The sequence below is a fragment of the Vitis vinifera genome, chromosome 11 (genome assembly GCF_030704535.1).
Source record: "Vitis vinifera cultivar Pinot Noir 40024 chromosome 11, ASM3070453v1".
NCBI lineage: Eukaryota > Viridiplantae > Streptophyta > Magnoliopsida > Vitales > Vitaceae > Vitis > Vitis vinifera.
Window position 1 is genome coordinate 6,364,586 of NC_081815.1, and position 23,603 is coordinate 6,388,188.

The window sequence follows — 23,603 nt, forward strand, 5'->3', positions numbered from 1 at the left end:
AAAATTAAAGAAAAAGCAAAAATAGGTTCACAAATATGACTTTTCAAATTATTTTTATATTTTAATTTGAAAATAAAAAATTCAGAAGTAACAATATATGCATCATATACACCACTGCTGAAATGTCTTGATACCGAAGTGTTAATAAAAATGAAATTGATGGACAAAGTTTCAAGCCTTCTGCGCAGAAAACATGATGAATGATCGCTGCACCTTGCTTCTGTAGTTGATAAGCCCACATGATGTGCATAAGTCTTCAATCTCCTTCTCAGTCAGATTGTTGTAGTTTTGCAGACTCCTTTCCCACTGGAAATAACAAAGGTTTTTAATACATCATTACAGGAGTTGCAAGTCACAATCTTTATAACAAGAGGGAAAGAACTGAATGACAAGAAAGCATATTACCTGTCTGAAGGGTCTTAATATTGAAGTAATGGATGAGTTGCCAAAGCTGGGTCGAAGAAAGGTGGTTCCTACAAAGATACCACCACTCCGCAGTATACGAGTGATTTCAGCAACCTGACAAAGTTGGTTAGTATCATCTTTTGCAGTTTGTATGAAGAAACTACATGCAGAAACAGAGCAATTGGAATGGCACAAAGAAACCTGGAAGATTGTTTAAATTTTACGGTTCAGCAGAGGTTTCAGATGAGAAAGGCACATTGTGAGGACTGAAATGCATAAATGTTGGGGTGAATGCTACAATGGATCCTACTAGCAAGACCAAATAACAAACTAACTCTATGCTATCTCCAAATTCTTGCCAACCATATATAAAGGAATGCAATGGAGTCAAGCAGCCCAGGCATTGTGTGGAGACCCTAGACCAACCTTAAGTTTATTTCACACTTTATTATTGTTATTTTGAAGTTTTGTATTATTTACTATTTAAATTTTGGTATAAATATATAGAAAAAAAGTTTTTTAAAAACCACTAAGGATGGATTTTGAATCATACAATCTAATCATCCCAACAGACTTGAGTTTAACCAATCAACCCAAGTTTAACTCAACTGACCCAAATTCAACTTGAGTTTAAAAAAAATGAGGTTGTGTTGGATTTCGGTTGAACACCTTCAGTTAGAGGTCAGGTTGGGATGAGTTGTTGATTGTTTCTTAATTTGAGTTACTACAAACCTGACCGACCCACCCAAGTTGCAGCCCTAATGACAGGCATATGATATATACTGAATAAATGATTATTCATGTCTGGACTATTTCATGCTCACAATAAAAATCAAAAGCAAATTAAAATGAAGTCAGGAAGTAATCAATCAGGCTCAGGAGTATGGTAGAAGCAATCTCCTAGGATAAGGAAGTTCATGCTCTCCCCAAATGACTAAAAGAATAACATAAATATCTCAACGCCTTTTTTTTTATTTTAATGTTGAAAAATGAATAGATTCATTTAAGGCCATAGAAGACCTTTCAAAAGCTGTATACCAACTCAATGAACTGATTTAATTTCCATGAGAAGTATAAACACCGTCCTCTGAAACTTGTAAAATGGAAACTGGGAATGAAACAGCACTTACTGCATTTGAAGGAGATGGCCAGCAATGTAAGGCTGCACCAGCATGAACAGCATCAACTGAACCTGTTGAAAAGGGGAGTCTAGAAACGTCTGCCCTAACAAGTGCAAGATTCCTGCAAGTTATTCAGTGAAACATAAATCAGGAAACCCACACTTTCTTACAATGGATAGGTGGCCCCAAAGAAAGTTAAAAGATAGGACGCCAGATGATTTAAGAAATGTGGCTGCTTCAATTAAATTATCCAAGAGAGGAAGAGAAACTTACGTGGTGGCTAAAGCAGGATTTTCTTTTTTGATGAAATCATAACATTGACGAAGCATATTTTCAGAAAAATCAAGTGCAACGACTCCAGAATAGGTCCCAGATTCTGCAAATTTTCGAGAAAATAAACCACTCCCGCAGCTGACATCTACCAGAAGACCACCGATGACAGGTTCAAAGTACTCTTGAGCCATTTTGAACTGCATGAAGTCAACAAAGTTGTTAGTTCATGAAGCATGACCAGGTCTCAGACTTAGGAAAAGGATAGCATACAAGTGGTAGACAGAAATGACTTCAGATTATTTTCCTTGAAGGGCTAACATGGTGCCAGATAAAATTAATTTTCCATGACCTGATAAGAGTCCTGAAATAAATATATAAATAAAATAATTTCCACAAGAATCCAGTCTTTTAGAATAAAGCCCATGAAGTTCTTCAACTAATTTAGCACTGCATTTGGAGCATAATGAAAAAAGACATGACAAGGAAGACTAACCTCTTCATCACGACCAGGGAAACCACTCTGGTTAAAATTTTGACGCCAGCCTCTTTCATACAAGAATGAAACAAGTGGACTCCTAACAATGGCAAAACCACCAAATATGAGACATGGACAGTTCCTCAAATGATTTTCCATTGAAATGAATTCTTACCGGAATAGCTCAGTTCTATTTGGTTGAAGTTCATTATAGTCCTTTGATCCAGCAGTAATAGTGAGATCCAGATACATGTCTTTGCTGGAGTATGACTTATTGCAACTCCTACATTTGAAACCAGATCTGTAGATGGCTGGCCTGCAGATTATGCAGCTTTTAAGACAAGCCTTAAACCAGATCAATTGTAAGCAAAAAATAATTCAGTCTCTAAAATTCTACCGTGCATTCCAACTTACAAGTTAAGACCCGGAGGACCTTTTCTTATTAGAGGTTCATAACATACTGGGCATGAAAACAAGTCAAATTCCAAACCATTATTCAGCTGAGTGCTTGATTCCTGAAAATGCAGATCTTTACTCTTACTAATTTACTACTAAACAAGAAGAAGAAACCTGAAAAGCAATTATAGAATAAAATGATACTTAATCCTCTGTTCATAAGAGCTAAAAATCTTGTTTAACACTGCAATTCAGATGTGTTGCAACCTTAGCACATAACAAAGTTACAATTACAGTTAAAAAATGGATGTTTCGGATTTTAAACACCTTAAACTACATAAGAAGGATCACCAAGATCAATGTTGGAAAGTACTTTCATGGGTTCACATAGAAACTTCTTCCTGTTTGAACATATATGCTGCAGTGGTATGTGGAACACAACATAATCTGCAGTCCCTTATCTCAGACATTTGGCATCAGCCACAGCAGTTCTGTTCTATACCCTCCAGTCCATAAAAAAATTCTTCATTTGGAATATGAGATTTTTAAATGTTTTCAAGTAAGTCCATATTAATCCTTTACTGACATCATTCACCATCTCAGGAGCACAAGAATTGGGGGATGATGTTTAAGTGATTGCTGTATACCGACCTAACTTCACCTTATTGCCTAATTCCACTAGTTGCGCACCCTACAGGCATCAAATCACCCCTAAGGGCATCAATGATTCTAAACATCGCTGGAAAATGGTTTTTGAAATATAACTTAAAGCCATTTGTAGGCGAATGGAAAATTGAGTTCAAAGTCATAGGACACCTATTTTTAGAAAAGACATTCTTTCTTAAAAGATGTGTCTAGTATCTTAAGATACAACCTTTCCAACTGGTGTGTCTAGTGTCTTAGAGACACAACCATTCCAATTGGCACTACCTACAACTACAAATACCATGACATTTCATTGATCCCAACAATCATCCATCTCTCTCTCAATTCCAAAGTATGGTATATATTCCATTCCAAGTCACATGTGAGATACAAGTGTATAGTTTTATAGCATCCAAGCTTTTGTAGAGTACAACACATTGTTTGATTCATTGTATTTTGTGATTTGAAGTGCTACTATCATAAGAAAGTGATGTTGTATCTTAAGAGACAATTATTATTAAACTGTAAGCACTTGAGCGGGACAAATTTGTCTTAAGGACATAGAGTCAAACTCTAGCCTTAGCCAACCTTATTTGTGAGTTTAATTTATGTTTGTTTTGTTTATTTTATACATTTATTAGACCATATATTTTCAATTAGTTGCACAACAATCTTAAGACAAATTTTTTTATTGTTTGATTATTATGGCATGTTGCCTATGGTGGGAAGCTAGAGAAGCTCATTGGAATGGACTTCAAGAGGTGGCAACAAAAAGAAATGTTGTTCTACCCAACAACGCTAAATCTTGCTCAAGTCTTATATGAGGATGCCCAATATGTTAAAGGGGGTGAAATAAATAAGCAAGTGTAGGAAGTTGTGGAAACTTTGAATCATTCTAACTTCCTGTGCAAAAAGTACATCCTCAATGGTTTGGACAACACAATATATAATGTGTATAGTTCAATAAATACTACGAAGGAACTATCGGAGTTCTTAAGGAAGAAATATAATATAGAGAATACTAGCTTGAAGAATTTCATAGTCACAAGAGTTTAGGATTTCAAGATGATAGATTCCAAGATAGTCATAGTGAAGTCCAAGAGCCACAATTCATTCTATAAGAAATACATGTAGAAAAGATGGTGTTGAGTGAATTCTTCCAAATTGTAGCTATAATTGAAAATTTGAAATCTTCTTGGAAAGAAATGTAACTCCATATAAGTTAGGAAAGGAAAAAGGTTCTCCTATAGATACTTGAAAGTGTGGGGACATTCGGCTAAAATAGTTGTTTTTAACCTTAAATCCACCAATGATCATGTATTCACAATGAGAGGACGACCCATATCATAAAAGTCCTTAAAATAAAGGTGAATTACCATTTCCACCATGGGATCTGAATTTGTAGTGCTAGATAAAGTAGGAGAAGTAGAATGACTTTATAACTTTTTGCGAGGGCATAACATGCTGGTTAAAAACCTATGTCTAAAATAAGCATACATTGTGATAATCAATTAGCTATTGAAAGGCCACAAAATAGCATATATAATGGTAATGTTAAAGATTATGGGCAGCCAATTACTTTCAAATGGAAATTTCCATTCATTATATTGAATCATAGGATAACCTTGCAAATCTACTTACTAAAGGTTTATCAAAAGATCAAGTTAACTACTCATCAAGGGGAAAGGAATTAAAGCCTATAACCAAAGAGACTTCACAATGGTAACCCAACCTAGTTGACTAGAGATCCCTAAATCTAGGTTCAAAGAGATAACTAAGTTATGAATGATTAAGACAAGCACTATAGAGATAATCTCTCATTCTTATTCCTATGATGAAATAGTGTTATTTGCAGCACAAGCTAGGTCAAGCTTTGCTTTTAATGAACTCTATAGCTTGAATAACCATGTGGAGTATGGCAGGATACTCTTAATAGGAATCACTTATTGTTATGATAGAGCCCTTTAAAGCATAACATGATGTAACAAATTTGGAATTTATTATTTATTTATTTCCACTATCCGAGTGTCTAGCTTCAAAAAGGAGTCATTGGGCATAATATAGGAGGTTTACGAGATCACTTCCGATTATCACACCATCAAACAACAATCTTCACCATAAGGATTTTATTTGGGAACATTCAAATATGAGTTAAATATTCTAAACCCGTAATTTAGATCTTGTAAAGCTTTTGAATGCTTTGTTTTTGTTATGCATAGGATCTAGTAGCCCTAGGAATAGTTTCATGCATCTAACAAAATCCAAGGCTTGGGAATGGAGTAATCCAAAGTTCTCATCACCTATAGGATCTAGTAGCCCTAAGGATAGTTTCTACAAGTAATTTTGAGGCTTCAATTCTCTAGAACACTCAGGAACACTAGGAGTTGTTCAAGGCCAAACTAAACACAACTGTGAGAATCAACAATGTTTGGAAAGAGTTGTTATCCATCCTAATGCAACTTCTTTCCAAATAGTACTCTCTGAATTGTCAGCATGTCACTTGCAAGTTCCTTCATGTGGGAGATTATTGGAAAGTGATTTTTGAAAAATAACTTACAACCATTACAAATGAATGAAAAAATTGAGTTCAAGGTGACAGGACACCTATTTTCATAAAAGACATTCTTTTTTAAAATATGCATTTAGTATCTTAAGACACAACCTTTCCAATAGGCGTGTCTAGTGTCTTAGAGACACAACCATTCCAATAGGCACTACCCACCATTATAAATAGGGGACTCCCTCCATGATATTTCATTGGTTCCAACAATCATCTATCTTTCCTTCCTTTCCAAGTCATTCCCAAGTATGGTATTTCATTCGAACCAAGTGTAGTGTTCCATTCCATGCCATTCCCAAGTGTAGAATTCCATTCCAAGTCAAGTGGGAGCTGCAAGTGTGCAAATTATAGCATCCAAGCTTTTGTAGAGAGGACAATGCATTGTTTGACTCGTTGTTTTTTGTGCTTTGAAGTGCTACTATCACAAGAAAGCGGCCATTGTATCCTAGGAGACGATTGCTACTAAATCATAAGCACTTAAATGAGACAAATTTGTCTTAAGGATATAGAATCAAACTTTAGTCTCAATCAACCTTATTCATGAGTCTAATTTCTATTTGCTTTATTTATTTTACACACTTATTAGTCCATATATTTTTAACAATTTGCACAACAAACATCACCAAAGATCCAGCATTGAACACCAAGGAAGTATCTTTAATATCTTGCAAATTGTGTACAAAAATAAAACCATTCCCTAAGGGCTTCATCCAAAAAAATACACACTCATGCACATTGCCGAACATCCAGCAACAATTTCAACCAGAAAATCCCTCTAATTTGTGCAGAAACAAAAAGGTTCTGAACTAAACTTTAATTGTCAAAAACCCCAGTGCTTGATCTGTTCTCAAAGGAAATGTTTTCATGAAAAAATTGTTCATGAAAAAGAAATCAATTTCAGGTTGAAAGAAAGGTCTTTTCTGAAATGAGACGTGACCCAACTTTAATTGTGATATGCCCATCAACATTATAAATGCTCTGTTTGGTTGATGAGAAAAGTGCAGGAGAAAAATAAGAAGTCAAATTTTAAATTTTGGGCATTCCATTATCTCATAGCCAATAAAACAAAAATCATTATTCAAGTATATCTAATATAAGGTCGTTTCTTCATTCACTTAGAAACCAAAAGAATAATAATAATAAGTTTTCAAATCCAACAACTTCCCTACGACTATAATTAAGCGAAAATACAAACAAATATGGCAGTTTGATTATTCAGAAATTGATGGAGAAAAACAAAAATTTGACATGCTAAACCTTTAGGGAAACACTAAAATTTAAACATGTTAAAGCTTTTCTCAGCAACCAAACAAGAAGAGAGGAAAATACCGGTTCAAGAGCGACTGCTGAGCTAGCACGAATTCTGGAGGGAAAGCGAAGAGAGGAAAGACGAAGGGGAGGGTGGAATCGAGAACTGCGAGAAAGAGAAGGATATTGTGGGAATATGGGTTGGTGAAGGGAGGAAGAAGCCGTCGCCATGTTCAGACCCTCTTCAACTTCTTCTTCTTCTTTCTTGTTCTGTGTTTGGTTGATGATTATTTCATTTGAATCTTATGGAGGTAGTGGGACAAACGTACATGTACATATCATCTCATAAATTTGGCACTATTTTAAAGGGGTGAAAATACCAAGTATTATTTGTTTATTGTGTGGTTTGGCTTCTTATTACACTCCCTAAGGTTCATGGACCATGGCCCATGGCCCGTGATATTGAATTTTTGGTCCAAATTGACCCTTTTGTTACTCAAATATACATTTGGGGTACCTCTTAAAACTTGAAATAATTGATCAGAATTGCCCTTATTTTTATGTCTACTTATTTTGTTTTTTTTTTTTCTCGTTTTGAATTAGTTTGAAATTATATCTAGAAAATATAACGTGTTATTTGTTTTTTTAATTTTTTTTAAATAATTTGCTTTCATCAGATAATTTATTTATTTATTTTATCTATTTATTACTTATTTCCTTTTTTTATTGAATTGAAAAAATTAAAACATTTAAATTTTTTTAAAATACTAAAAATAAATTATCATAACATAAATAAACTTGATTATTTTCATTTTTAATACTTAATAAAAATAAAATATTAAAAATAAACAAATTAATACTTAATACTATTAAATACTATTTAATTTTTAATTTTATTTAAAATTAAGTAAAAAATAAAACCTCACATTACTTATTACATTTCTTAATCTATAATTTCTAAACTATATAGGAGCCTTTTTAAAATAAGTTTTCAAATTAATTTCAAGAAATCCTAATATAACTTATATGATGGCAAAGACTGAATTTCAAGATAAATATGGTCAAATAATAATTTTGTTACATTATTTTTGGAACAAAAATAAGAATAACGAGAAATAGTATGCCTAAACCATACTTAAGTGAGAAGTCTATAACTATACTTATCGAACGTCCCAGATTTTCGATCATGGGACACGGCTAGAGAATCTGTGACAAGCATTGTAGATGATAGACATGATGTTCCACACAATAAAAGCCCATGGAAGGATATGAGGAGTATAAACACAAGGCCACGAGGCAAAGGAGATAAAAACTGAAGAAACAGGCCAAAAAAACAATATTAACTGTTATAGGCTTGAGAAAGCACAGAGGCCACTCCCATGGCTACCATCAAGCCATTACTTCCACTTTCTCCTTCCCCTTCCTTGAAGCATGCCATTCCCTCTCCCTCTCCATGGATTTTCTGCAAACCCACCTTTGATTCCACGGTTTCTCTTTCCATGTCACACTTGAATCGCCTTCCACGACTAGTCGCTGTCTCTGTGGCCTTCAACCCTTCTGGGAATTTTGACCTCTCTATATATGACGATGAAGATGGTATGAACTTCTTTTCATTAATCATGAAATATTTTTATGGGTCCTCAATCTCTCTTATGGGATTGCTTTGTGATGCAATTTTTTGTAGCTGTCTGCTCATGAATTTTTCATTCGCTTAGAACTTGAATAGATAAGTACAGCAGAGTAGTTGGAATTGAGCTGGGCTGAGTTTGGAAATGATTCTTGGATATTATCCTAAAATTTTCCAGATTGACAAATTTTGACTGGCAGATTCAACTAAAGTTTCCCCGCCAATGCCTCCCACAGAAGGTCGGATTGAAGTTGTTATTGATAATGATGTTATTCGCCGTCTTGACTTGTCCCCATTCCACACTGCAACTGGAATTACTTCACCTTCATCTGGTGAGCATCATGTTGAGAAACTGAAGGAGTAAATGGTTCTTAAATTATTGGACCTAGACTGATTAAATTTTCCTGGTAATGTTGTTGTAGCTGAACCAAAGGAGTTTCTTGAACGTACAATTGGGTTTACCATTAACTATACAAGAGAAGATCCACATGATCCTCGAGAACTATCGGAGTTCCCTGACATTCGACTCTGGTTTGTGAGGCTTGATGCTACTTATCCATGGCTACCTGTAGTGTTGGATTGGCGAGCTGGAGAGCTTGCTCGTTATACAGCCATGTTGGTTCCTCACCAGGTATTAAATGTGTGTGTACGAGGGAGAGAGGGAGAGGGATAGGGAGAAGTTGAGATTTAATGGTCTAATTTCTAAAATTTTCTGTTGGCAGATGAATATGAGGATGGGGGTTGTCTTTAATCCAGAGGCACTGGAGCTGTTCATAATGAAGAAGGTTTTTGTTGTTTACTCTTGGTTGAAGCAACATAAAATTCCAAAGCCTAGATTGAAGACAAGTGACATGGCCCGGATGCTTGGTTTTGGGATTGGAGATGAATTGTTCGACTTGATTGATCAACACCCACTTGCTCCATCATAACCAAGACCTCCAAGATTTTCAAATGAAGTCCATAATTCATCACAAAATGTCACTTCTGTGCCCAATGGCTGTAAATCAATATTAAGGAGATGCTGCAAGGAAGCATCGGAAGTTCAGCAGAGCATATAGATTCCAGTTTGAAAGGTAGATGTGTTTACTCCATATTTTTGTAATCAAGTTCTGTCCTTACAAACAAATGCTAGAATGCTCATATCAAATCTGTTTCAATCACTTTCTGGCATGCTCTTGATTGTTTTTATTTTATTTTTTCCATTGCAGTTGTCTGTCTTAATAACTTTTACAACCAAAACTATACATTTGATAAGAAACTTTCAAACTGGAACAGCAGAAGGAAGAGGGTGATTAGGCTTTAATATCAGAGAAGTTTCCCTGTTCAAATATCAACATACAGGATTTGTTCTGTACATATTGCCATACAAATTCAAGACCCTGGGAAAGAGAATCCCTAGTAGATAAAGAAAAATGAAATTAGGGGAGAGCTATAAATTCCTTACCAGACGTAAATTCCCTCATGAGGGAAAGAAAGTTTTGAGTTAGAGTACATATTTACAGACTATGAATCTGTGGGAGTACAAGCCCTGTTGTAGATAAACCAGTAGATTTGCATATTGGGCAGAGATTTTTGCTTCTTAGCCACTGTTGAATACAAGCACTATGGAAGCTATGGTCACAATCCAGTACTCCCAATTCATCGTCTTCCACATAGTCCTCCTGCCAAAGAGCCAAAATAACCATGTCATCCACTTATGTTTCCATTGTGGAAAGAACTGAGAGAATGACTCTTCCATTCTTTTTTCTTTGTTTGAGTGAACAAAGAGAATGGTAGAAGACCTGGCAGATGCTGCAACATTCTTTACTAGCATTCTCTTCTCCAAATAAAAAGTATTTAGTATGTTTGAGGGATTCCAGAACTTCTTCCTCAGACAAACCAGTATTGGCATACCCCATATGATCTTCCAGGGCCAGGAGCTCCTGATGTATGCAAAGAGACAGAAATGTAAACAAACAGTGAGTGATAAGTACATAACTTGTAGAAAGTATGACTGATATGAGGTACCTCATAGGACATGTTATCCACATCAAGCCTCATGTCTCTGTAACGGTCATGCATCTCTGTTGTATAAAATAGTGGTAATTGGCTAAATTCTTGAATATCCTGTTCATGTAGTGAGTGATTAGTTTCAATTAGATCACAATTGATAAAACATCATCTTGAAATAATGAATTTCAAAATACTATTACAAGAATCATGCCAATTTTTTTTTCTTCCTTTAGTTCTATGTAGTAAAAAAGACAGATCCAGCAATTCAAACGTTTTTCACAAATAGGCAGCACAAAGGTAGAACTTTTAGAAATCTGAAATTTCTGCTCTTCCCATAAGAAAATCTTGAATACCGTGGCAGAATTTCTCGATTGCACTCAATGTATAACAATGACATGTAGGTCTGGCTGCCTAATTCCCTGCATCAGCAGCAACTAGATATTTATGGTTATGCCAGTTTAAGACTTGAAGACTCTCTAGCATCACTCTCTATGTAGCAAAACCCTTGTTTACATAAGAAATTTTTTAGTCTCTTTCCATTGACAGAGGTCTATTTGTGGAAGTCCTTTAAAAAAAAGAATACTAGGTGGAAGAAGAAATTTTTAGAAGAAAAGTAGAAATTCTGCATAAATGAAAGTTTGGGAGGTTTTGGTCATTTAGCAGTCACTAAGTTGTGAGGAAGGTAGTCTTTGCACTCTAAAAGATTCAATAAAGTTCCAATTTGAGTACACAAAGTTGGAAGGCTTCCAACCTTGTGGTGAATAGGGTTTTTGACCCATTTAACTAAACTCGTGAAACACTGATTTTTTTCCAGAGAATATTTTCAAAGGCTGGACCTATGTCAGAGGAACTATATCAGTACAACCAAGTTGGCCAAAACCAATTTGCAGTCATCTGTCTGGACACCTAACTTTTGTTGAAAAGAAAATAGAAGGAAAGGGCTACTTGTTAGGCTGTGTTACAGCATGTATATCCTGACTTAGTTTCTATCACAAATTAGGGAGAAAAGAAAAGGGAAACAAACCTCGGATACAAGCCTGAAGTTCACCTCATTGCCTGATGTTAGAATCATTAACGACATGGAACCATCTAACAACCTATCAGCCAGCCTATGCATATATAAAGCTGATTCCAGAAGTTGCCTCCTCATATGCTCCATGTCACTCCCATTCCGCAACTCAATATTGTGTGAGGATGTAGAAGCAGGGCTCAGTTGAGATGTGGAATTTCCACCCCCAGAGGCAGGCAAAAAAGATCTTTGTATAACATTAGGTATCCCACGAGGAATTTGAGAAAGAGAAATATGGCGAAGAAGAATGGAACTGAGAAATGGAGTGTTGCAAGTTCCAGAACCAGAAAAGATGCTTTCAATATGCTGAAGTATCCATGACAAGGTGAGACTTGAAGTTTCAGAAATGGCTCTGGCTATACAACCTGCATTGCCCACTGAGAGTGGAAGAGGGCTCCTTCTAGAAACTACTGATCTTGTTGATGACTGATTTGCAATCGAACTAGACATTACGCTAGATCTTTCAGGGTGCTGAACTTGCTCGCAATCTGTCAGATAAACCGAAAAAAAGTTTCCCTTGTTTGAAAATTGGCTGATTGGTTTCGAAGTTTGATCTAATATCAGCTGATCAAACTCGGGTGATCTCCAAGAAGAAGCTGAACATGTCTGCAGAATGGTAGTGTTACTTAGAATCAGCTGTTAAAACCGAAACCTGAAGAATGACTTCCAATTGCTGTTACCATGATTTCAAATCGCTTATAGACATTCAATTTTCAATGCCTGAAATATGGCAACTGGAAGGCACTCCTCTTTAAAAATGCTAAAAGAAACTCACAGGTTCAGACATGGAATTTCCTTGAGCCCTATTGGATTCAGAAATGGCTAGCAATCCAAAACCACCCTTCCTTTGAGAGGAATTCTGGGTTCCTTCCAAAAGCTGATTACTAGATGCACCTCCAAAGTTTATCCTTCTACTTGATTCACAGTCTTCCCCCATGTGACAAGCTTGGATTCCTGATGTTTTCTTCACTTCTTTGAGTTCTACACATAACAAGAAATGTTATACATTGCAAGAAAAATCTGTAAAAGAAAAAGGGCTGCTTGTTTGATTGCTACTTTTATTTCTTCCTATCGATCACAATAGGTCATCCACAGCTACCATTTACTAAATCAAATGTAGGCTAATTCCAGACCGATACAATTGGAAAAATCTGAAAAATGGTTCGGTGAACGGATATTCAAAATATCAGTAAGTAAACGGCCAAAAAGGCGATAGAAATTCCATAACCGGCCAAAAAGGTTGCTTACATTGTTCTCTGTGATGAATTTTCTTGAAGAGAAGTCAGAGAACAAATTTAGTGCATTATCACACAGACGAACATGCATAGAAAAATATATGTATCTTCTGAACAGGAGAGGGAGCCGTGAATCAGATAATAAAAAAAAGGAGGGAAATCGAATTGGATATGGTGTGCGGTTTGGCGGTTATAGTGGCGCGGGTATTGCAACTGTAATTTAAAAACCATTGGAAACTGTTCCTTTCTACTTTCTGCCACAAACGGAACAATGGGCTTGATCATAAAGAAGTTCAAAAAATCAAACCCACAAATTTTTGTAGACCCATTTCCTTTTTTGGGCCCATCACTACATCGGGCCACCCTTTTAGGGTATTTAATTTTATGGGGCTCGCTCAAAATCTCAAAATTGTGAGAAGAGGTCATTTGAAAAAAGAAAAGATAAATAAATAAAGTTGATTTACATGGATATCTAACAAGGGACAGTGCCGTACTGAGCTCACATTCGATCCACGGACCAGCCTCCAAAATGACTCGTATCTTCTTTCTCTTTGTTCCCCATTTTAGATTTTCTACCGAGCAGCAAGAGACTACCTGAATTTGTGGCTGAAATTTATACACAAATACAGGGAAAGAAGTTGATTGGTTGCATTCAAAACCTGTTGGGAAAGCTTGTCTAGATGTCCTCGGACGAGACTACCTTATACACGCCTTGTTCGCTGGCCTAACGTAGCCTTCTCCATTTTTGTTGCCCCACCAGCCGTCCACAAGCATGATAAATGATCTATATTTCTACTATTATATGTACATAATGAACAAAACTTTTAGCATTAGCTTAGGCTTTAAGAAATTCCATTTTCCATTTCTTCCATCTAATTAGTGTTGCTGCAGTTGCTTCGTCTTAAATTGGCTTGTTCCATTTTGCTATGTTTGGTTCCCGGAAAGTACAAAGGAAAGAAAAAAAATGTTAAGGAAAATGATTTTCTCATGTTTGGTTGTCCTATGAAAAATATCAAAGAAAATCAAATATAATTAAAACTAATTAAAAACTTATGTATTTTTAAATTATTTAATCTTTATATTGATGAGTTAAAATAAATAAAATGAGTTTGAAGTAACAAAAAAAATAATTTATCAACTTTTAATCTATTTTTTTATTTTCCTTCACTTTTTCTTTCCTTTTACTTTTCCTTTATATTTTCTTTCCCTCAAATTTTTCGGGAACCAAACATAGCCACCACTTCTCTTCTCTTACTGGTATATATATGTATATACACACACACCATGCATCATCATCCTTAGTTTTGAAGGGTGTATAGTGGACAAAAGCCTAGGTAAAAACCGAAGTAGATCTCACTGGTCCCCATTAATTGAATTTGGAGCTATGCATCACGTTGGAGCTTGCCCTAGTTATCACTCAAAAGATCCATTCCTGTCAAAAATGGTCGGGTGTTTTCAATCAGCTGCGTCATTGTCATGGTGATATATATATGATTTCATGTACTACTTCTCAGTTTCACAATTTTGCTACCATTACCATTCAATAATCAATCAGAAATGAAACAATATTTCAAGAAGCTAGCTGCTTTATGGGTTCTTCCATAATGAAGAAATAATTTCATCAGTCAAGAAGAAAGGAAGAAAGAAAAAGACCCATCTACTTATTTAGGCGTGATTTCATTTCATTAATGCTGAAGAATTTTGGAAAAACTTATGCATGCTTTACAAGAAAAACGTAACTCTTTCTGCATTAGTACTAGCATAATTCTCAGTCAGGGGCACATACAACTGTTGACCCACGATCAAGCTTGTGTCAAGACAATGGAGTGAATACTCGGTGGAAATGGCTGAACACCCAATGGAGTCTTGTCGCACACATGTCTGTATGTCGCGGCCGGGGTCACGTCCCATCAAATGGATCGATCAGATCACAGTCAATGGAAAGTTTGCCGGACACACTGCCTAAACACTAAGATTTGTGAAGGATGGGTGGACACATGATGAGGAGGTAGGGCGGGGCTCACCCCCATGTGATAGTGTACTCAAAATCATGTGAAGGGTTTCATCACAAGGTATGGGAAGACATAGAAGGGAACAAGAAAGGGATATGGAGGGTTGTCATTTTTCCATAGAGACTGATGCAAATGAAATTATGTGCAGCTTCACTGTTTAGGAAATGAAATGACTTGGAACATTTGTGGAAGACAAGTTCACAAAAAGTCTAGTAATGATCACTGGTGTTGGTGCATGCATGATTCAAAATTTTGTTTGTTTTTGTGAAGAAGATGGGTTCCTACCCCGGGTTGACTCTTGTGTTAATGTTAGATGTCGATGGGACCCTTACCCATTCATACTACTACCTAATAATTTGTTCATACTTAAGAAGATTTAGATGATTCAAACAATGAGTTTTATCAAGAGAAAATGTTGTCGAAAAAAAATACGTGGAAGCCAAATCACTTTCCTTGAAGAAAATTCGCCCCATGATCCTAGCTACCAATCTCATATTCAACGATTTGGTACTCAACACCTAACTACTAATAAGTCAAGAATTTTCATCTTGAATCTTCTAGGGGGTCACTCTTTTCCATGATTCTGACTTGTACCAAAAAAAATGTGTATAGTGTCTTTTCCCTTTGGAGAACAATTTTCATGAAACACATTTGGTGGTATTGTATCCCCAGAACAACACTATGGCATTGAATGGACATGTACGTGACTGAGTTAGTAATTTTCTTTGCCTAACTTAGCATTTAATGGTGCACGAAATGTTTCTTACGATCATGCAGCCCTGACCCAGCTCAATTAATTTTTATGTTGGCCTGTCACAATTTTAATTCATGTATGACATGGTTCGATCCAAAGTTTTCAATCTTCCTTTATGACCCATATCAGCAAGTCAGACGGAATTGCCACCCAATTGGAGGATTTTCGATTCTCGCTCACCAAACACCCAAAAAAATAAAAATAAAAAGATTATTTTACTTCTTGATTTATATATATAACAAAGTTGTGTAATTACTAATTAGTAGAATGCAAGAATTGAAGGAAAGGCCGCCTGTCAACCCAACAGGCAATTTATCCCTTTGATGGGCATTTATTACATTGGTTTTTATTTGTATTCAGGTTGGAAGTGAATGCAACAAAACTAACTTCATAACTTTTTTTGATGGCTTGGACTTATGAAGATCCAGTTGCTAGACAGAAGGGCCCCCAACCACACATCCAAGGAGACCTCCCCATTACTTCTGCATAAATGCCATCCTCTTCTATTGCATAACTGGTAACCGTATTTAATTCAACTTCATTTCCCCAGAAAATAAAAATTGGATGCATGATTGGCAGCCAAGAAAATGTACCCCAACCCTTCCACCCCTAACTTTATTGTCATATAATAACACTCTTATTTCTGAATCAAAATGGCAGCTAGCTAGCTTTCAACTTAACTGGCTTGTTTACTGACGACCAGACAATCGTTCACAAAACATGATCCAGAATGAAAATTATAGTTATGGGGTCTGTGGTCCATGATCTCCTCCAGCGAATCCCAAAAACATGCTATGTCTCTTTGTCGGCCGATTTTTTCTTACCCCAATTCTTTATTGAATCCGTCTTTGATCGATCGAAGCGAAATAGTTTTTGTTAATCCCATGATTCCTAACACCTTGTCCCTAACGAAAAAGAATTAATAACGAGATTCACATTTCCATAATGGGACAATGGGATTGTGTTGTGATGCTTCATGAATACAGGGAAGTAGTGATCAGAGAATAATGTTCCTGACATCAATTTTCTTAGTGGAATCCAGAGAGCTCCTCACGTAAACTTATAGCTTTGTACGTATCGTATGCCAATCAGGCGCATTGTTCCTCGTCGATCTTCTTCCAACGTTTAAAAATATGTGGAGAATGTTGTTGAGGTGACGTCCATTTTTTATTTTTGCCATGTTTATATGTTCAAGGAAAGTCAAACGATGACTGACAAGGCCGCCTCACTTTCCTCGAAAGCATATGACGGACGATATTTATCTTCATATTTTTAAAATTTTAAGATAATATTAAAGTAGATAATTCTGGAAATAATTTGACAATTACTCAGAATATTTAAAATAATTTTAAAAAAAATTGTAAATTTATTTAAGAAGATAAATAAATTAAAGGAATAAGAGCAGTGATTCTTCTGTGAATAATAGAAATTAAAAAAATCGGCCATCTGACACAGTGCGACAGGGTCACCACGGGGATGTTTTCCTGCTAACTAAAGCGCGGACACGCCTTGTGAAGTGACGGTGCTCACGTGGCTAACATTTTTTTCCCACGTCATACACTTGATGTGGACGTCCACGTGGAGTTGCCTTCCGCTGCTCTGCCCGCTGCTACTACAGACAAGATTGCACACGTCAGCTAACGGTTATCTGAAGAGTAACTCAAATTCTCAACGTCCTCTGTCGCCGTTACGTTTACTGCTATCGTCGAATAAGGACATAATGTCTGCGGCTAACGTGGCAGAATCTAATTCACCCAATCTCATTAAATGACACAACCGTTTCTGCACTTTTATCAATTGTATACTATAATTTAACTGTGTCACTCGCATACAACAAAACATTGTAAGTGAAATGGTTTTTTTTTTTTTAACAATTTTAAAAAATTTTAAAAATATTTTTTATGGTTAATTTTATTATAAACAAATTAAAATTAATTAAAAATTTATATCTTCTCAAATTATTTAATATTTAAAATAAAATTTAAATAATATATAAAAAATAACTTAACGATTTTAAACCTTTCTTTTTTTCTCTTTTTTTTCTTTTTTCATATTTTCTTTCTTTTTATTTTATTTATTCACATTTTCCTTGATAAAGTGTTTTAATTTGTACAATAATATGCTCTCATTGTGGGGCAATCAATCAAAGAGTTCTTATTTTATATCAATTTGCCCTATGAAGTAATTATTTTTGAAGGAAAAACCATCTTGTCCCACATCTTGTTATTTTGTCACACTACCAATTGGAATTAACACTATGAATAATGTTGGTGTTCCATCTCTTTCCAAAATCCGGCCAACCATTCAATCTATAGGGGTATAGTCCCAAGCCCATTTTGAGCCAAGTGATTTAACCATTGAGAACAAAAGAATGGCTGATTAGCCAAAAAAAATAAAAATATATGGGCCATTCAAGTGATGTACCTGACCAATCAAAGGGTTGACCCAACGATTAGACAATCCAACCATGACAACCTCTTTCATGTGATCCACAAAACATCACACTAATGATAAAAAAGTTGGGTTGAATATAATAAATAGGGTATAGAAATTTAAATTTTCAAGATAATCAATTCATGACAACCTCTTTCATATAATCCACAAAAAATCCGGGTCTAGAAATGTACTTTTTTTAAGATAATCCAAATTCTATTTATTTGTATATTTATATACTAATTTTATTCATTTATACTCTTATTTAACGACTTAAATCATATAATATATATTCAATAATTCAAATCTTTTATTCGGTATCATCCGATGGTTTAGCATATTCTTAAAAGTTGTGTGTAGGTTTGTAACAATCAACATTGCAGCTACCCTAATCCCTCATTAGGGAAATTGCCCCAAAATGAAGTCAACTTTTTCACACTTACCCTTTCTTGTTTCCAGTTCTTCATTTGTACTGATTCAACTACACCATCCTTTCATTTATTGAAAAGACAGATTTGTCCCCCACCTACAACATTATGCAATTACCACACTTTTTGCCTCTCCTTCTTTCCATATTGTTGTTTCATGTACCAGACATGATTTTTAATTTTTTCCAAAAATAAAAATATTTACAGTACATGCTTTTGTCAAAGGTGGAGTGGGCCTTCTATTAGTGTTTGATGCAGTTTTTCCTATTCTTGTTTTGGATTGAAAAAAATAATGCAAAAGCTACATTATCCATGAAAATAAGCTAGAAATTGATTTAGTAATTTTTGATAAAAGGTCTTGTCTTATTCACTTTTTACACTTTCAATCCAAAAAGAAAAAGGGAGGTTGTAAATCATTTTTGTTGTTGAATTTGGATTTTACCCATGTGATCAGTCATTTCCTCACTCTGGGTTGACAAACACATCTGCAAATTTTTATGAGAAAACATGAGAAGAAGGTGGAAGAAAATTTTAAAAAAAAAATATGAGAAACCATTATGAAGTCCATGTTCCAGAGTTTAATGCATGTGGACCCCAAGGCTGAGTATATATTTAAGTAAGCATTCCCCACGCTGTAGACCATTCACAGAGCTTTGCTTTACATACATCTAAGCTCTTGAAGAGAAAGAAACAGAAATCCAAGGAAAATCTTCACCTCCTGTTTCTGGCCTTTAGGAGTACCAAATCTGTCATCCTTTCCGCTCTCTTACTCCAAATACCTCTTTATCTTCACAAGCTTTTCTCCAAATGAAGACTTCTTTATCAATCTGTCTTCTTCTTCTTCTGTCCCTTATCCTTTCTCAAGTCCAAGGTATATATGCTAAATCCCTCTCCATCAGAATTAAGATTGATTCAGTGTTATTTCAGCATAATATCTGATTGGGTGTTGGTTTTGTGAAGGTATTCGCTTGGACAAAGGGTTTTCATCAGCTGGACATCAGAAAATCCAGGTGGGTGTCTCCCCCCTTTCATCTTTTTTGAATATGTTTTCAAATCCTGTAACTGGGTTTCTTCATCTTTCTTCGAATTTTAATGAAGAACATGCTATTTAATGCTGCAGGTAGAGGAGGGTTCCCCAATCAAGATCACAAGTAATGGTGGACTAGTCGGAGAAGTTACTCTCTGCAGAGATGGGCACTGTTCATCAGGTACTATGAAGAGAAGATTCCCTAGAGTAGCCAAGAAAATACACCACTGGTTACCAAGGATTCATGAAGATTACTATGGACCTAGGACTCACAAGCCAAAGCATCATTAACTCATCTCTCTTTAATTTCTTCTTCTTTTTTTTCCTGACAAATATTAGAACCGTGTACTACAAAGCAATTTTATCTGCAAAGCTGCTCTCTAACTGTTCTAGAAGTTAGATTAGTAGAAGTGACTTTTGTTTGAAGTTCTTGCCTTGCATTTAACCCATCAAGCCTCATGAAACATGTGAGAAAACTATATATTTGTTTTCAGGAAATATGTCTGAAATTCTATCTATTGTTGCAGGAATTAATAGAAAACTTATGACCAAGACCACCTCTACTTCTTCTACTACTCCCACTACCAATTCAAAGGTTGGTTCTCCGTTTAGGCTTTAACTTGGTTTTTGTCATTAGGGTTTCAATGGAAACACACCCATATTTACGATTCAATGCTCCATGCATATACAGAATGTGAAGAATGGAGGCAAATCGGGGGACCAAGTACCCGGTAGGGAAGAAGAGAATTTCTATGTGAATGCATCGCCGGTTTCCGAGCACCCGGAGGCGGCGCCCGAGGGCTATCCGGACATTATAGACATAGCTGGGATGGATTATTCTCCTGCAAGGAGAAAACCTCCAATACACAACTGAGTGTAGGGAAACAAGTAAAAGCTAGAAGTTTAGAAAAATAAAAAGGGGGAATGAACAGAAGTTGGACAGCATTACAGAAATGCTGCAGTTTTTTAGGGTTAGGAATGATTTTGTGCATATATTCTATTATTATTCTTATACATTTTGGTGATTGAGCCATGAGCACCTGGGGGCCTTTCCAGCCTCTGTAATCTTAATTTATCTTACATCGAAAATATCAAATAAAATCAGTTTAGTGTTAATGCATTTAAAGTGCCTGTTTTCTCCAACATTTCTTAATTTTCCTTCTGCCTAGAAAACATGAGGGAGAAACCAATGCCACACCCTGAACTTCATGAACAGAATCAACTGCTGCCATGCACATGAGAAAATGCCAAAAAATAAAAAATTATCCAATGAATTTGCAGGATTCTTTTGTGTCTGGAAGCATTTTTTACTGACAAATATCCTAAAGTACATAGAGGGATAGACCTAGGGCATCATCCTTTTTAGTCTTTTTGTAACTTAGAACTGGCAGAAGGCTCCTAACCCAGCAAATGATGATATGAATTAATTAATCCGATATGATTGACAGATGTTTCTTATTCTTAAAGGATCAAGAAGGTGGAAAGTTAACACTGAAGTGGTACAAACATATGACAAGATAACAATTTTTCCAAGATTAAATTGTAAGTGGAGGAGGGACCCTAGAGGCTTCAGCTAGATTTGAAGAAAAGGGGAGATACCTTTAGGAGGTAGAAAGGAACTGGAAAGGTCTGTGTACAATGAAGAAGTAGGTGTAAGCTATAACATCATGTGACCAACCTATATCGTGTGTTTCTGGACCTTTGCCAAATGGTCCACCATGGATTTTGGGATGGACCCACCATGTTTCACTTATTGATTGCACATATGAGAGGTCACTCTTTCATGTGGGGCTCCCATGCCCTGTGTTGGGTCACGTATTTGTATGTTGCTTGAGGAGCTTGGATTGCGGTGGACCGTGGATTCAGAGGTTGCATTTAGGGCATGGTGTCTTCAGTCTTCACCCTCTTGACATTGGATAAGCCCCTTCTGCATGTACATGAAAACCCTAGACACAGTATTTTGGACAGTAGTCTGCAAATTACAATCAGGGTTATCTGTTCCACTTCCATCTGCAATAACACATAACCACTGCCTTCATCATCATGTGCTCCAAAATTTGTTCATGGTGGCCTGTAAAAATCTATATATGGCAGGGAAAACACATTTTTTTTTCCCTGCTTTTTCCGTGGACCCATCCAAGAGTGCCTACTAAATTAATTTAATAACTTAATATAATTTAATAATTTAATTTAAGTTGTTAAATAAATTAAACATATTTGATAAGATAACTTAATATCATAACTTAAAGTTAAATTAATTTTAAGTATTAATTTAAATAATTAAATTATTCTAAATTTTAAATTTCTTTTACCCAATTTGCCCATATCTAAATGAGAGTAAATATTTTGTTATTATTTTATGAATCTAACCAATAGTTTTAGTGTAAATACTTAATGGACAAATTTATTACTTAAGATTATTAAAAGAAAATATTAATTAAAATTAACAAGAGTAAATAAAAATAAATATGTCAATTTGATAATATAAAAAAAATTAATAAAAAATTTAATTATAAAAAATATAATTAAATAAACCATACCCTTGCAAACTACATACCTTTCCCACTTCCCTAAACTAATTTTTGCACTATTTGCCCCTTCAACCGTTTAAGCGACTCATCTGTGACACCTTCTCTTCTCCACTAGCATTTTTATAATTGAGTAGAACTTCTTCAACTTGTGTGATTGTGTGAATTGTTGGATGTACCATCTCATCGGTTCTCTTATTCTCGTCTTTTTTAAGTCTACTAGGTTGCTTTCTAAACATAGGACGATTAAGAGGTACTAAGCTAATTTTTAACCATATTTGTTTTTTTTTTTATCATTCATTAGATGAATGATTGAGCCATTGGTGAATGATTGAACCGTGGGCTCATATGAATGTCTATTTGTGATAATAATTATTGATTGGAGTCAAAATATGTGTCATAATGACACATAAATACTATGATTTGTGTATCGTGAAAGTTTGAATCACTCGAACTTAATTTAAATTGATACTTAAACTATAAGCATGAATCTAACTTTTATTTTGAATTTAATTTCAAATTTAAGAGATGAAAAAAAGTACTAAGTGTAAAAATCATTTTCAACCAAGATAGAAAAAATAGTAAATATATATATATATATATATATATATATATATATATATATATATAAATAAGAGATTCAAGATTTGTAAAATATGAGAAGACCTAAGTAAGAACAAAATAAGTAAGTCATTGGCATGAATGTTATTAAGAGAGATTTAGAGAGCGTTGAACTATGAGGAAGAAGATTTGAAACAAATGCAATCAAACTTAAAATGGAATTTGAAACTTAAACTTAGCAACAATACATATCTTGACTCTAAAGTGAATTTAGAGCACTTTCCATTATCTTTTGGAGTCACGTTGTATATGATTTCAAATTTCAAGGAGTAAAAAATCTAGCGCTCCAAGTGGTTCATGATTTTGAATTGAAATAAGGAGGATATAAGCAATTGAAGAGATCTGTGTAAAGAAAAATCAAAGAAATATCAGTTTCGTATAATCATGCAAATTTTCACATAAACGTGTGAAATGGATCAAATAGCTAAATTATACAAGAAATGAGAAACTTATATGAATTAATTTCGTATGAACATGTTAATTTTTACACGACCTTGCAAAACTTAAATAAATATAAAAGTATGTATTTTAATTGATTTGTGATATTAAGAGTTGAAAACTCTTAAAACATTAAAATACAGAATTTTGATAATTGGTATATCAAAATATATTAGAATCCTAACTTACTAAATAAAATTATCTTTCATTTTGAAAAACAAAAATAACAAAAAGAACTGCGGTTAATAACAAGTTAACAATTATTGAAATATAAACTAGTTTAAAATTTTTGTTCCTACTTATGGATTGAGAGATT

At 34.9% G+C, this 23,603-nt stretch overlaps 4 protein-coding genes across 4 annotated transcripts; 2 read left to right on the forward strand and 2 right to left on the reverse strand.

Annotated features, from left to right (window-relative positions):
- Nucleotides 1-36: 36 nt before the first annotated feature.
- On the reverse strand, nt 37-7,504 carry LOC100267134 (uncharacterized methyltransferase At2g41040, chloroplastic). Its single transcript, XM_002268071.4, has 8 exons — nt 7,205-7,504; nt 2,689-2,789; nt 2,450-2,590; nt 2,293-2,374; nt 1,800-1,996; nt 1,536-1,647; nt 406-519; nt 37-306 (listed from the first exon to the last, which is right to left on the reverse strand). The coding sequence occupies exons 1-8, from the start codon at nt 7,352-7,354 to the stop codon at nt 172-174; spliced, it is 1,032 nt and encodes a 343-aa protein (XP_002268107.1). The 5' UTR covers nt 7,355-7,504; the 3' UTR covers nt 37-171.
- A 903-nt stretch (nt 7,505-8,407) lies between these two features.
- On the forward strand, nt 8,408-9,910 carry LOC100255118 (uncharacterized). The gene is made up of 4 exons (XM_002268024.5): nt 8,408-8,719; nt 8,951-9,082; nt 9,173-9,381; nt 9,473-9,910. The coding sequence occupies exons 1-4, from the start codon at nt 8,503-8,505 to the stop codon at nt 9,677-9,679; spliced, it is 765 nt and encodes a 254-aa protein (XP_002268060.1). The 5' UTR covers nt 8,408-8,502; the 3' UTR covers nt 9,680-9,910.
- A 132-nt stretch (nt 9,911-10,042) lies between these two features.
- On the reverse strand, nt 10,043-11,148 carry LOC100854550 (probable E3 ubiquitin-protein ligase RHG1A). Its single transcript, XM_019222834.2, has 3 exons — nt 10,758-11,148; nt 10,532-10,672; nt 10,043-10,411 (listed from the first exon to the last, which is right to left on the reverse strand). Exons 1-3 carry the CDS (start codon nt 10,809-10,811, stop codon nt 10,247-10,249), a joined length of 360 nt encoding a protein of 119 aa, XP_019078379.2. The 5' UTR covers nt 10,812-11,148; the 3' UTR covers nt 10,043-10,246.
- An 8,050-nt stretch (nt 11,149-19,198) lies between these two features.
- LOC100249959 (uncharacterized) lies at nt 19,199-20,820 on the forward strand. The gene is made up of 5 exons (XM_002267933.4): nt 19,199-19,544; nt 19,634-19,683; nt 19,794-19,881; nt 20,228-20,295; nt 20,392-20,820. The coding sequence occupies exons 1-5, from the start codon at nt 19,481-19,483 to the stop codon at nt 20,572-20,574; spliced, it is 453 nt and encodes a 150-aa protein (XP_002267969.1). The 5' UTR covers nt 19,199-19,480; the 3' UTR covers nt 20,575-20,820.
- Nucleotides 20,821-23,603: the final 2,783 nt, after the last annotated feature.

Bases quoted from the DNA above. Each gene is read 5' to 3' on its own strand.
- LOC100854550 (XM_019222834.2), bottom strand. From the start codon at position 10,811: ATGCATGACCGTTACAGAGACATGAGGCTTGATGTGGATAACATGTCC. The intron at 10,673-10,757 runs GTACCTCATATC...TGCATACATCAG, and splicing joins TGGATAACATGTCCTATGAG to GAGCTCCTGGCCCTGGAAGA. The intron at 10,412-10,531 runs GTCTTCTACCAT...GCTCTTTGGCAG, and splicing joins AATGTTGCAGCATCTGCCAG to GAGGACTATGTGGAAGACGA.
- LOC100267134 (XM_002268071.4), bottom strand. From the start codon at position 7,354: ATGGCGACGGCTTCTTCCTCCCTTCACCAACCCATATTCCCACAATAT. The intron at 2,790-7,204 runs GTATTTTCCTCT...CTGCATTTTCAG, and splicing joins CAGCAGTCGCTCTTGAACCG to GAATCAAGCACTCAGCTGAA. The intron at 1,648-1,799 runs GTAAGTTTCTCT...AATAACTTGCAG, and splicing joins AATCCTGCTTTAGCCACCAC to GAATCTTGCACTTGTTAGGG.
- LOC100249959 (XM_002267933.4), top strand. From the start codon at position 19,481: ATGAAGACTTCTTTATCAATCTGTCTTCTTCTTCTTCTGTCCCTTATC. The intron at 19,545-19,633 runs GTATATATGCTA...GGTTTTGTGAAG, and splicing joins TATCCTTTCTCAAGTCCAAG to GTATTCGCTTGGACAAAGGG. The intron at 19,882-20,227 runs GTACTATGAAGA...CTATTGTTGCAG, and splicing joins AGATGGGCACTGTTCATCAG to GAATTAATAGAAAACTTATG.
- LOC100255118 (XM_002268024.5), top strand. From the start codon at position 8,503: ATGGCTACCATCAAGCCATTACTTCCACTTTCTCCTTCCCCTTCCTTG. The intron at 8,720-8,950 runs GTATGAACTTCT...TTTGACTGGCAG, and splicing joins TATATATGACGATGAAGATG to ATTCAACTAAAGTTTCCCCG. The intron at 9,083-9,172 runs GTGAGCATCATG...ATGTTGTTGTAG, and splicing joins AATTACTTCACCTTCATCTG to CTGAACCAAAGGAGTTTCTT.